Source organism: Brassica napus, chromosome A3 (genome assembly GCF_020379485.1).
Source record: "Brassica napus cultivar Da-Ae chromosome A3, Da-Ae, whole genome shotgun sequence".
Lineage (NCBI taxonomy): Eukaryota > Viridiplantae > Streptophyta > Magnoliopsida > Brassicales > Brassicaceae > Brassica > Brassica napus.
This window is the reverse complement of record NC_063436.1, coordinates 9,661,887-9,673,631: the sequence shown is the minus strand read 5'-3', so window position 1 is coordinate 9,673,631 and position 11,745 is coordinate 9,661,887. Positions and strand designations below refer to the sequence as shown.

Genomic DNA, 11,745 nt, shown 5'->3' with positions numbered 1-11,745 from the left:
CAACGCTTTATAACACGTGGATAATTTTTGTAGCTCTTCGGAACGAACCAAAGTAAACTTAATACATGAATAATGTTGTGGTCTACATGATGTTGGTATAACTATTGGCAGCATGTCCAAGTCTCCCAGTTTCTTAATTCTCTATCTATCCAAGACACTCAGACTATTTTCTCAACTAAGAGTAATTGAAGCAAAGAACGCTTGTCCTATATAGTTGCAACCAACTTAAAAGACTTGTGCCTCGTTGTGTCCGACCATTGTAGCAAAACATCATAAGCTGTCTAAACGATGAGAAACTTCAATTACAATCCTACTTTAAGCTTTTTCATTCAACATAAGGTTTTGCTTTTCTGATTCTGTGCCAGTAGCAGAGCTAATCATCCATTATCATCAATGCCTACTCTTGCAAGACAAGAAGAACAAAAGAGACAAAGCAAACATCACAAGCTGTCTAAACGTTGAGGATTCACTATAATTACACATATCTACTTTTAAAACTTCACACGTTTTCATTCAACAAAAGGTATTTATTTTTCTCATTGTATGTCAAATGGCAGAGAGAATCATCATCCATTATCATCAATGCCAACACTTACAAACAAACAAGACAAGAAACACAAAAGACAACAACAAAGCAAGAAACTTTTAAAACTTAAGCGAAACGAGTAAGAAGAGTGTGGTCTCATCAGATGCTAACGTTATCGAAAGCCAGAAGAGCATCACCAGCAAGCCTACAAACCCTCCACTCCTGAAGAATCTGAGCACCCATCTGCTCATAAAACTTAATCGCATTCGCATTCCAATCAAGCACAACCCACTCCACCCTCCCGTACCCCATCTTCACCGCCTGCTTCGCCACCGCCGTCAGCAGCATACTCCCAAACCCTTTCCTCCTATACGGCTCCCTCACAAAGATATCCTCTATGTAAAACCCAGGCTTCGCCAAAAAGCTCGAGTAGTTCGGAAAAAACAAAACAAACCCAGCCACCACGACGTCGTTTAACATATCCGGCGTGAAGTTGTAGCTCTCGGGGTCTTCTATAGGGAGATCGAGGTTGTGAGTTTTGAGGAGAGGAGTGAAGTCTGGAGGGGAAGGGAGTGAGGTGGGGAACGGGGAGCGGGAGACTTCGAGGAGGAAGACGGTGAAGGATTTGAAGGGAGGGGAGGTGAAGAGAGTGGAGGAGAGGTTTGACTCGGTGGCGGAGAAGAGGTGGGTGAGGCGCTCGAAGACGGCCATCTGGTGGATGAGTTTGTGGATGAAGGGGACGTCGAGAGGTGTGGCGAGGCGGATGCGGGAGAAGACGGGGTGGCCGATGGGGGAGGTTTGTGGGACCATGTTTGGCTCTGGTGCTGCGGTTGGAGGTGGTGGAGGTGCGGCGGCGGCTGCCATTTTTGTGAGATTAGGGTTTTTGGGAGAATGAGAGTGATAAAGAGAGACAGACGGTGGGAGTTCTAGAGAGTGAGGGAAGGAGGTAGCTATCTTTCTACTTACTACTACTTTTTCATTTTTTTTTTTGCTGAGGAATCTTTAATGGGCCTTGTTTTAATATATTGGGCTGTTTTGGATTTTTTAGAGTATATATGGTTGAATGAGTTGAATTAATATAATTGTTTTGAGGAAAAATCAAGTGTTGGTTAATTAGTTACTATCCTCACTTTGTTTCCGAGCAAGTAGTACTCCCTCTCTTTCATAATAAATGTCATTCTAACTTTTTTTTTTGTTTCACAAAAAAAATATCATTTTATATTTTCAATGCAAATTATACTTTTTAGTTGAAAATTAATTATAAACTGCATTGATTTTTTAAATAATTTTATTTATCTCAAATACTATGGATCAGATAAATGGAGTTAATAACAACTTACATATATTTCAGTCATTTTATTAATCTGTATGAAAAATATCAAATTGACATTTATTCAAAAATGGAAAAGGTATTATTTTAGTCTAAAAGTATTAATGTGAATGCTGACAAAAAATATTTCATTTACGTACCGAAATGAATAAAGACAGATGTTGTGGAAAAAAAATTGTGTTTTAAATTATGTGAGAAATGTCAAACTGTGTTTATATTAGAAGGAAGAAAGTGATTTTAAATAAGTAGATAATTCATAATTGTGATACATCATCATACATCAAATATAGAAGCATTGATAAGTACGGAATATAAATCACAAATACATCAAATGAAAACATACATTCTACAGGCTTGGATATTGCAAATTGGTTTATAAATTCGCTCTCAAACCTCCCCCTCAAAGTAACAAACACGACACTAAATGTTACTCACCAATAAAATTTTATTATTATTACTTGATATTTTTTTTTTCCTTCCTTCCTAGCCCAAAGAAATCTTCACCACTTAGATTGTTTGAAAAAAATCAAATTCTAAGCGTGAAGCTCGTGAAGCTGGCTCCTGACTGACCCATAAGCCTTCATAGCACCAGCTCTCAAGACAAACTGATGGTACAAAGCTGCAATGGCTGCTCCCACAAATGGACCCACCCAGAAGATCCACTGCACTTAATTATAAGAAATTATAACTCCATTCATAACCTAATTAGGGCTCAAAAACGAGTATTAGTTAGAGTGGTAAAAAAATACTAACTTGATCATCCCAAGCCTTTTGATTGTTGTAGATGACTGCAGCTCCAAAACTCCTAGCCGGGTTAATTCCGGTTCCAGTGATTGGGATTGTGGCTAAATGAACCATGAACACGGAAAATCCAATTGGCAATGGGGCTAATACCTTCAATAAATTCATTTCAACACAAAACAAATCAGCTTCGTGTGGTTATTAACAATAATATTGACATGAATTTGAAGGAGGTATAGGTACAAGTATACTAGAATAGTCAAGAGAATGAGTGTGTACTGTGTACAATGTTGCATAACTGAAAGATTTTGGTTTTGTAATGAATCTTTCTTGAAAGGAGATGTTAAGATCATGGAACATGCATGTATGTACAAATACATATAACACATGGGTCGTTGTGAACAGTGGACCATTTACATACAAAGACATGTGAATGTGATGAAGGGACGTGGATCACAAAGATGTTATGTCTTTATATCGTGAAAGGACGTCTTGGTACCAAAGAAAGATACAAGAGATGAATGAAAAATAATTGGACACAATTTCGTCGTTTATCTCATAGAAGAAGTTAGACGCTACACTTATTATTACTTGCTCCGTATTATTTTCGTTTAGGCCAAAATGGCTAGAAGAAGTCGTGTTCAGTATTTATAGTGCTTTCTATAGCTGGCACTAGATTCTGTTACGTCCCTGGGTCCAAAGTTGCGACAACGGAATCAAAAAATATCCTGATCTCTTTCCAACTTTGATTGGCATCACTAGTAGTCTAGTACTATATATTTTTTTTGAAAATAAGTGAAGAGAAAGAAAACTATCAATTTTAGTTCAAAATACTTAGCATCTTTATTTTTTAGTTAGTTGTTAAGTTTTAAATGTTAGTTTATGTATTTTATTTTGAGTTAACAAGTTTTAAAATCTTTAAAACTAGTACACATTTAATTGTTCCGTTTTAAAACTAGTACACATTTAATTGTTCCGTAAATACTTAGAATATTACTAGTGGTAAGAGTTTCTTTGTGGGTATCTAGAACTTGTAATTTAGACAATTCATAATAAGATAAATAGTCACTGAGTCTTTCAATTTTTTTGCTGGATTTCTCATATAGGAGACCTCTCTTTATTTTTATTTTTACATTCTCTCACATATTTTATTTGATTTTTTTGGTGAGACTCATGCAAGAACTCAGCATAAAAATATATTTAAACATCAACGGTTATAGTTTCTATTGAAATGTAAAGAAAAAAAAGTTGGAATTGCTTACAGGAATGTGAGAGTCACGGGCATTACGCTTGGGGTCTGTAGCAGAGAAGACCGTGTAGACAAGGACAAAAGTGCCGATAATCTCAGCACCAACACCAACACCAACGTTGTATCCATCGGCGAGGACGTTGGCTCCACCGCCATAACGGTTGTAATAAGTCTTCTGAAAGACTTTCACCAAACCAACTCCGCAAGTCGCTCCGAGACACTGAGCCACTATGTATGATATAGCTCTCACCAACGACACCTTGCTAGCCAAGAATAGTCCAAACGTCACTGCGGGGTTAATGTGCCCACCTACACACACATGTATACATGATTAGTAATTTCAATAAACCAGCATGATTAGTAATTTCATTAAACCAGCTAAAACAGTTGAGAGTTAGTATTTTCATTCCTCAGTTTTTCCCTTTGAAATTGTAAACTTCGGTGTGTTTTCACACACTCTCAGTAAATATTTGGAATATCACATGTAACATCAAGTAATTAAATTTGTTGATTTAATATAAATTTTACATTGAATTGAACTTAATTGGTATGTGTGAAATTATAAGATATGAAACATTAATTTTACGTAGGACTAATAAAACATAAATATTCTTGAAAAAAAATCTTAAACATACATCTTTAGAAACAGCCAAACAGGTGGGAATATAAATTTTGTAGAAAGCTATGTTTTCTTACCACGTGTATAGTGGTCAGCATTGTGTTTCACTAATCATTAGAGGACTATAGTTGTTTCATTTAGTAGTTTTTTTGGTTAAAATATTGCTTCTTTGTTACGAGTCTCTTAAGAACGTTGAATTGATGCATATTCATTAACTAACTATGCAAATTATCTTTTCAAAAAAAATAAAAAAAACTATGCAATTATGTAATGGCTCGTAGGTCTCGGATACCCAGATTAATAAAAAAAAATCATGTAATGGAGTTGATTTGAAAAATTATTGTTTTAACTGCCAAATGCTCGATGGTACTAAAACATCTATAGAGGATGCAAAAGATGGATATTACTTATAAGGAAGCAACAGAGAAGAAAATAGACCAGAGATGCCTGCAGTGCAGTAGACAAGGATGAAGATCATGCCACCGAAGGCCCAAGAGATGCCAAGAAGGCCGACGCTGGCGCAGGCTCCACCGCCGGTTTGGAGATCCGTCTGGCTCTTGAAACCGATGACTGTCAAGACGGTGACGTATAGAAAGAGGAGAGTAGCTATGAACTCGGCGATGACTGCTCTATAGAAGGACCATTTTCCTAGCTCCCTCGCCTCGAAAATCTTAACACGCGGTGGATCTTGGTAATCCTTGCCGGACAACGACTCCTCCTCCGTCAAATCTGTTGACATTGTTTAGTTGTTTATGCGGTATATACTTATGTAGCTTCCACAGAGTAAGAGAGAGAGAGAGAAAAGGGATGTGGCTGATGTGCATAGATGGTGAGTGGGTGTATTTATGGAAACAATTGGCTTCAGAGTTTTCCTCTTTTGCCCTGAGGTACTATATGCTATATTTTTTGTCTAAAGAATAAGTTTTTAATTTATTTTGATACATAAGCGGCTGTGCAAATGGTGAATATTTAACTTAGGGGTTTTAAATATTTTCACATTAAGAGGCATATATGTGTTACGAATTTCGAAGATACTAATTATGCATACTACTAGAGAAAAGATCTACATAGTTTTTTTAAGGCATGGATTTTTATAAAGCCTCTTATGATGGTTTAGTCAACGAGAATCTTCATAAGAGGTTTTGTAAAATCATCTATGTAATTTTTTTTTTATAATTTATAAAAAAATGTTTTGCTAAAAAACTGTTTTAGATAATTTTTTATAATAACTAGACATAGTACCATAGCATAATAATTAAATCTGTGATCTCTGGCAATCGTCCGAAGAAAGAGATCAATGGGATACAAACCCCTCATAATTTATAATATTATAAGAGGTAAGGAAAAATGCAGTTTTATTGAAAGAAAGAAGACCACTAATGTAAATTGGATACATGCACGGCTCTGGTTGTCCTTCGTTTGTGGCTTTCTATCACTCGCTCTTTTATTTATGGTAATCTATTTTTTTGGTCCATGACTCCACGGCCGATTGCTAATTATTACAACATTTCGTACCATTTAATGAGTACTGTTATTTTCACAAGTTATTGAATGTCTAGTGCATATTTTATTTTCATTTGTGCCAGTACAAAAAGTAATGTTTTCTATTAAGTTACTCTATCCACGACAACAAGAGAACTCGTTATCCTAGGGTTTAATTTCATGAGTTGCAAACCTTTCGTATTACTTGACAACTAGGTTTTAGTTTATATCCGTACGTGAGAGGTCTACGAAAACGCAATGCTAAAGCTCTAATCACTTCGAATATTAATCAAACGTCTGGGTAAAAGTTAGCTATCGATGCCAATTTTTTTAAAGAAGATCTTAAAAATATATCCAGTTATACCAGAACATGTTTTAGGTTTAACTGTTTGGTAAAAAAACACAGCCACTATAGTTTCTTTATATAAATTTAAAAGGCAAATTGTCAGATTACCCGTCGAGTAGCATTAGCTACAAATGTGGTCGACAAGCCTCCTATTAAGTGAACTTTTCTTTTATAAAGCCACCCAGTACGTTTTTTAAAAGTTTTCTGAAAGTTTACCTAAAGTTCTCTTTTTCTCTTTCTCTAATATACATACCTCCACATATTTAGAGATACTCGACCATGGATGGCCGAGAAACTAAGAACACCTCGAAATAATGTTTCAAGCTGCTTTTATATCCCCCAAGAAAATGGAGAGAAAAGGAAGAAACGCTTTCGATGATTATCAATTTATAACGACTGATAAATTGATATATTCCTACTTGACAAAAAAACCGTGATATATTTCGTTGCAAATGCCTTGTTTTTTAGTTGTGTTATGTGACCAGTACTGGTATCTTTGTTTCACTTATACGTATTATCAACAACAACGATATGCATGTGATTCAGTTAGAGATTTTTTTTAATTGTCATGTATGATAGTGATTGTCTAGTTTGCAGTTTAAAGTTTTACTTTTCATAAAAGCTATTTAATAGTATTTTTTATTACAAATGATTATCTTGTATTGACATATAATGAAGTCGGTGTCGACGAACTTTACTAAACTACTTCTGGTCAGCTTACGACATTCAATTTGTTTTAGTTTCAAATAAAAGAGTTAAGAAGTTGATATATTATTTTTTAAATAAAATTTTAATTTTATCTTATAAGAATATATATACTTTTACACATAAAATATTAATCTTTGTTTTTGAGGTGAAAATAGAGATAAGTTATAGAAAATTTTACATTAAAATATTTTGGAACAAAATATAAAAAAGAGTTGGCTAAAGGAATGTCAAATATAGAAAACAAGAACCTGAAACAATTAATGGAAAATGTGAAACCATATTAGAATCATTGGCTAAAACGATCGGCCTCTATCAAAATAATATTTTATTCAATTGGCATATGTGGAAGGCACATCTAAATACTCTATGCGTAGCTAGGTCCGTCCATGGCCGAGTACAGTTGGACACAGAGATAAATACAATATGACATTTGACGCGAGGCGTTTGGCGGAGTGTCAAGTTTTACAAACAGATGATGTATCACTCTTAAACGAACCGACGACATAGACTAATCGTTACTCGACTTTCTTATATATATTGATTCGTACTGCATAAAGATATTACGGATATCTTGACAGCACAACTTATTTTGTTTTCTAAACTATTTTGGAATTTAAGAATTCTCCGAGAGATGTTACACCCTTTTTTCCACTCTATGTTAATCGGTAATGTTTTTATTTTTTGAAACTATTAATAGGTAATGTGGTAGTTGGAAATGTGACAATAGAGAAATTGTGAGTGGCAGTTTCTAACTGTAATTGGCCACGGAACTTGGACATAGACTAATCGTAAGGGGTGAGTACTTTCTGATACACATAATAAATGCAACGATTTTATTTGACGAAATCTAAGAAAAAAACATTCCAAAACATGATCTCTTCTCTCTTCTGTGGGTTTCTTTTGCCAAGATGACACCCAATTATAATTTTTTTTTTTTGAGCAAACCAACTGAGATTACTTAAACATAAATGGTTCTACAAAGTTTCAAACAGAGTCGATGGAAAAGAGAGCTGCTTTAGCAAGCAAGTCAGCCTCTACATTTGCTAAACGCGGGACAAACATAAATGAGATAGAGGAGAAAGAGCGAGCCAAAACATTGATATCATGGAGTACGCCTTTCAGCACCACATCCTGTCCTTGAGAATTCAAGAGCGAAATGAGGGTTTTTGAGTCGGAGTAGACACGAATGCTACTGACATGTGAAGAGATTGCAGCGGTGATTGCCGCTTTGACCGCCAATGCTTCAGCCACAAGAGCCGAAGGAACATAACGCCGGTGTGAGGAGGAACTTTCTGCAATAGCATTGTCGGCATCTCGAAGGAGCCAGCCAATCCCGCAGTTCCCTGTCGATGAGTTCCAAGCTGCATCTGAATAAGATGACCAAGTGTAAGAATTAGCAACTGGTAACTGAGAATGATGGACCACACAATGTGGTATAGAAGGCATTTTATCACACGATTGAGCAGCCTTCCACGCTCGAGCATCTTTAAGAGCTTTTAGTACAGTTTCCTGCTCAGAAAACACCCTATTTTCAAACATCAGTTTGTTTCTATTCGTCCAAAGGATCCAAAGAATCCATGGATACAGCGGGGTTGTTCCAAGCCCTGATGGGGGGAGCGAGAGCATTTTTCTACATTGATGCAAGAGAGAAGATATAGATTCCGTGTTATCCATTGACGGTTTGAACATACACGGGACTAGCTCCCAGACTTTCGACGCAAACGGGCATTTTAGCATGACATGAAGCTCCGTCTCCACTGCCCCACATCTCTTGCATACAATCTCTGACGATAGACCTCGAGCTTGTAAAACAGAGCCAACAGGGAGTGCTCTGTTATTTGCCTTCCACATGAAATGCTTGATTTTTGGGGAAGTATCCACCTGCCAAATGCACTTCTTCCAATTGAAGTCCCTATCCTCCTGTGTCCCGTTGTAGAGTTTCGCCACCGCATAACCAGACTTTGTAGTGTATACCCCCGACGCATTGGGGAGCCACACCATTTCATCGGGTGCTTGCAAAGCACTTGGGATCAGACTGCGGATGCATTCCTCATATTGTGGTAAGGTCCTCCTGATAGCCTCTAAGTTCCAGTCATTAGTACCTGGTAGTATGAGACTACTGACACGCCACGCTTGGTTAGTAACCGTAGGGGGGCCAACTGGAGCCATCGGTTCAGTGGTAGATAACCAAGGCTCTGTCCATATATTAACGTCCTTGCCTGACCCAATAGCCCATCCTATACCCTTCTTCAACAGGTCCCGACCTACCAGAATTCCCCTCCAACCATGGGAGGTGCTTGAGGGGACTTGGGACTCAAGGAAAGACTCATGAACACAATACTTCCCTGTAAGAGTCTTTGCCAGTAGAGAGGTCGGGTTCTTCATGATCCTCCAAGAGAGTTTTGCTAACATTGCGTCATTGAATTGTTCGATCTCCCTAAACCCCAGTCCACCTGCGTTCTTCGGTTTGGCGAGTCTTTGCCATGATACCCAGCACATCTTCCTAACCTCCGGGGAGATATCCCACCAGAACCTTTATAATTTTCCATTTACATTCACATAATTCATTATTTTACCAAAAACTAAAAATATATTCAAATTATTTATCTGTATGTTTTTCTTCATATTTTCCTCGTATTTCTTATTTATATGACATAAACGTATAATCGTTATAAAATAACTAAAGCATAATAATTGATGGATTGTTTATTTATTAAATTTTAACGATATTTTGGAATTTATATATAAAACCAAATCGAATATTTTACAATAATTGTATATTATTATTTTAATGAAACATATTATTCTGGCATCTTGAAAACCTATGGTTAGTACACTTCTGATGTCGGCGAGACATACGTGGCGAGAATTGTGGATCGAGATTGAGCTGGCAGTTTGGTCGGACTGAACAATATCTATTTTGGGTAAAGGTTCAGTGGCTTACAAATTATTATTGAATCAGAACTCTGAAATATTTAACTTGTCCACATCAGTTTTTGTTGAAATTTATTTCGTACAATTTCCCTTTTGTATGTTTCTCATGATTAAGATGCAAGTTTTGGAAAATTTCCGCGACAACGATTTAATGTTTTTGTTTTGGGATTAAACATTGAAGGATGGTCTCTTGCTTTACCAAAGCTGTGATAAGTTTAGTGTCGACTGTATAGCGAATAAGTGAGATTCGTTTCTGGATTTAGACGTTTTGCATTTGTAAACTGTTTATTAATTTATTATTGTATGGGTAATTTCACTTGACAATTTATTGTTACATCCTAAATAGTATTTTTGGGGATAAATACAGCCTAAAGATTGCTAATCATTTATAAGACATGATTTTAAAACTGCAGTCTAAACACTTTGCAGATACAACGAATATAAAGACAAAAAAGTCCAACGGGTAACTGCAGAAGATAGTAGAATAACTGACATTGATGGAATACGACTTTGGTAATAAATTGCAACTTTTTGACGGATCAACATAATATATGTAAATAATTGAAAATTTGTAAGAGAACTTTCATTTTTTTTGGCTAAAGACATGAAATTGTCACAGAAATCTTAAGTATTATGAAATACCAAAATTTTTTTTGACGGTAATTAGCTACATTGCTTTCAAATAGAAAACAAACTTTGAAAATCATAAACTTTTTTATATTTAAATACTTAAATTTGGTCAAATACCATAAATACAAATTTATCATGCATACTTCAGCCATTGTTCGTTTTATAAAACCTAAATACAAAGAAGATGGTTTTAAAGTTGAGGTTAAGATTTTCTATAGTTTGTTTGACCTTACGATCTTCCTTATGAACTATTCTTTAGTTTACTTTGAAACAATCATATAAACAGGCTTTGCTAATAATTTACATATAAAATTTCAATTGCATAGAATACGACTTTGATAATAATTTGCGATATTTTTGACGGATCAACATAATATATAGATATAAAAATTGAATTTTTTACATGCGAATTAACTTTCATTTTTAAATTGTCACATAAATTGTCACATATAGAAATCCCCAAAAGAACAATTGACAGTAATTTACTATTTTGATTTCAAATACCCCAAAAACTTCGAACATCATGAAATTTGTTACATTTAAATATTACTTAAATTTGCTCAAATACCATAACTACAAAATAACCATGCATATATATGTTTACCAAAAAAACATGCACACACACATATATATATATATATATATATATTTTTTTTTTTTGCAACAGAAAAATAACAATCCATATTTCAACCATTGTTCTTTTTATAAAACCTAAATACAAATTAAGAAGATTGTTTTTTAAATATAATATTATTTAATCAACCTGAGAACGGGAAATCTGAAACGATTACAAAAAAGATTGTTTTAAAGTCGTGGTAAAGACTTTCTATAATTAATGTAGAAAAAAAGACTTTCTATAATTTGTTTGACGATACGATCTTCCTTAACTATTCTTTAGTTAACTTTGAAAGTATCATCTACAACAAGCTTTGCTAAATTCAACTGCAACACAGTTCTTCTTTATATAAAAACACACACAATCAATATTATATACAAAGTAACTTATATGAAAGTCGTCTTTGTAAAATTCAAACCACTAAACAGATTTTTGTAGAAAGATGATGATGATGGTTATGGTATGATGATGATGATGGTGGTGGTATGATGTTTAATGTTATGATTTTTTTTTCTGAATTGAAGATGTTGATAATATAATTATTATAGATTATGACTAATAGTT

The 11,745-nt window shown here is 35.0% G+C and overlaps 2 protein-coding genes across 3 annotated transcripts; both read right to left on the bottom strand.

Moving 5' to 3' along the window:
• Window positions 1-489: 489 nt before the first annotated feature.
• LOC106438110 (probable acetyltransferase NATA1-like) lies at window positions 490-1,498 on the bottom strand. The gene has a single exon (XM_013879171.3). It carries the CDS (start codon window positions 1,388-1,390, stop codon window positions 686-688), a length of 705 nt encoding a protein of 234 aa, XP_013734625.2. The 5' UTR covers window positions 1,391-1,498; the 3' UTR covers window positions 490-685.
• A 590-nt stretch (window positions 1,499-2,088) lies between these two features.
• Window positions 2,089-5,372, bottom strand: LOC106438111 (probable aquaporin PIP2-6). Of its 2 annotated transcripts, none has more exons than XM_013879172.3 (4): window positions 4,904-5,372; window positions 3,860-4,155; window positions 2,610-2,750; window positions 2,089-2,518 (listed from the first exon to the last, which is right to left on the bottom strand). In XM_013879172.3, exons 1-4 carry the CDS (start codon window positions 5,202-5,204, stop codon window positions 2,390-2,392), a joined length of 867 nt encoding a protein of 288 aa, XP_013734626.1. In that variant the 5' UTR covers window positions 5,205-5,372; the 3' UTR covers window positions 2,089-2,389. The 2 variants fall into 2 exon arrangements, with proteins under 2 accessions (XP_013734626.1, XP_022571698.1); XM_022715977.2 differs by having other exon boundaries at window positions 2,089-2,523; window positions 4,904-5,323.
• Window positions 5,373-11,745: the final 6,373 nt, after the last annotated feature.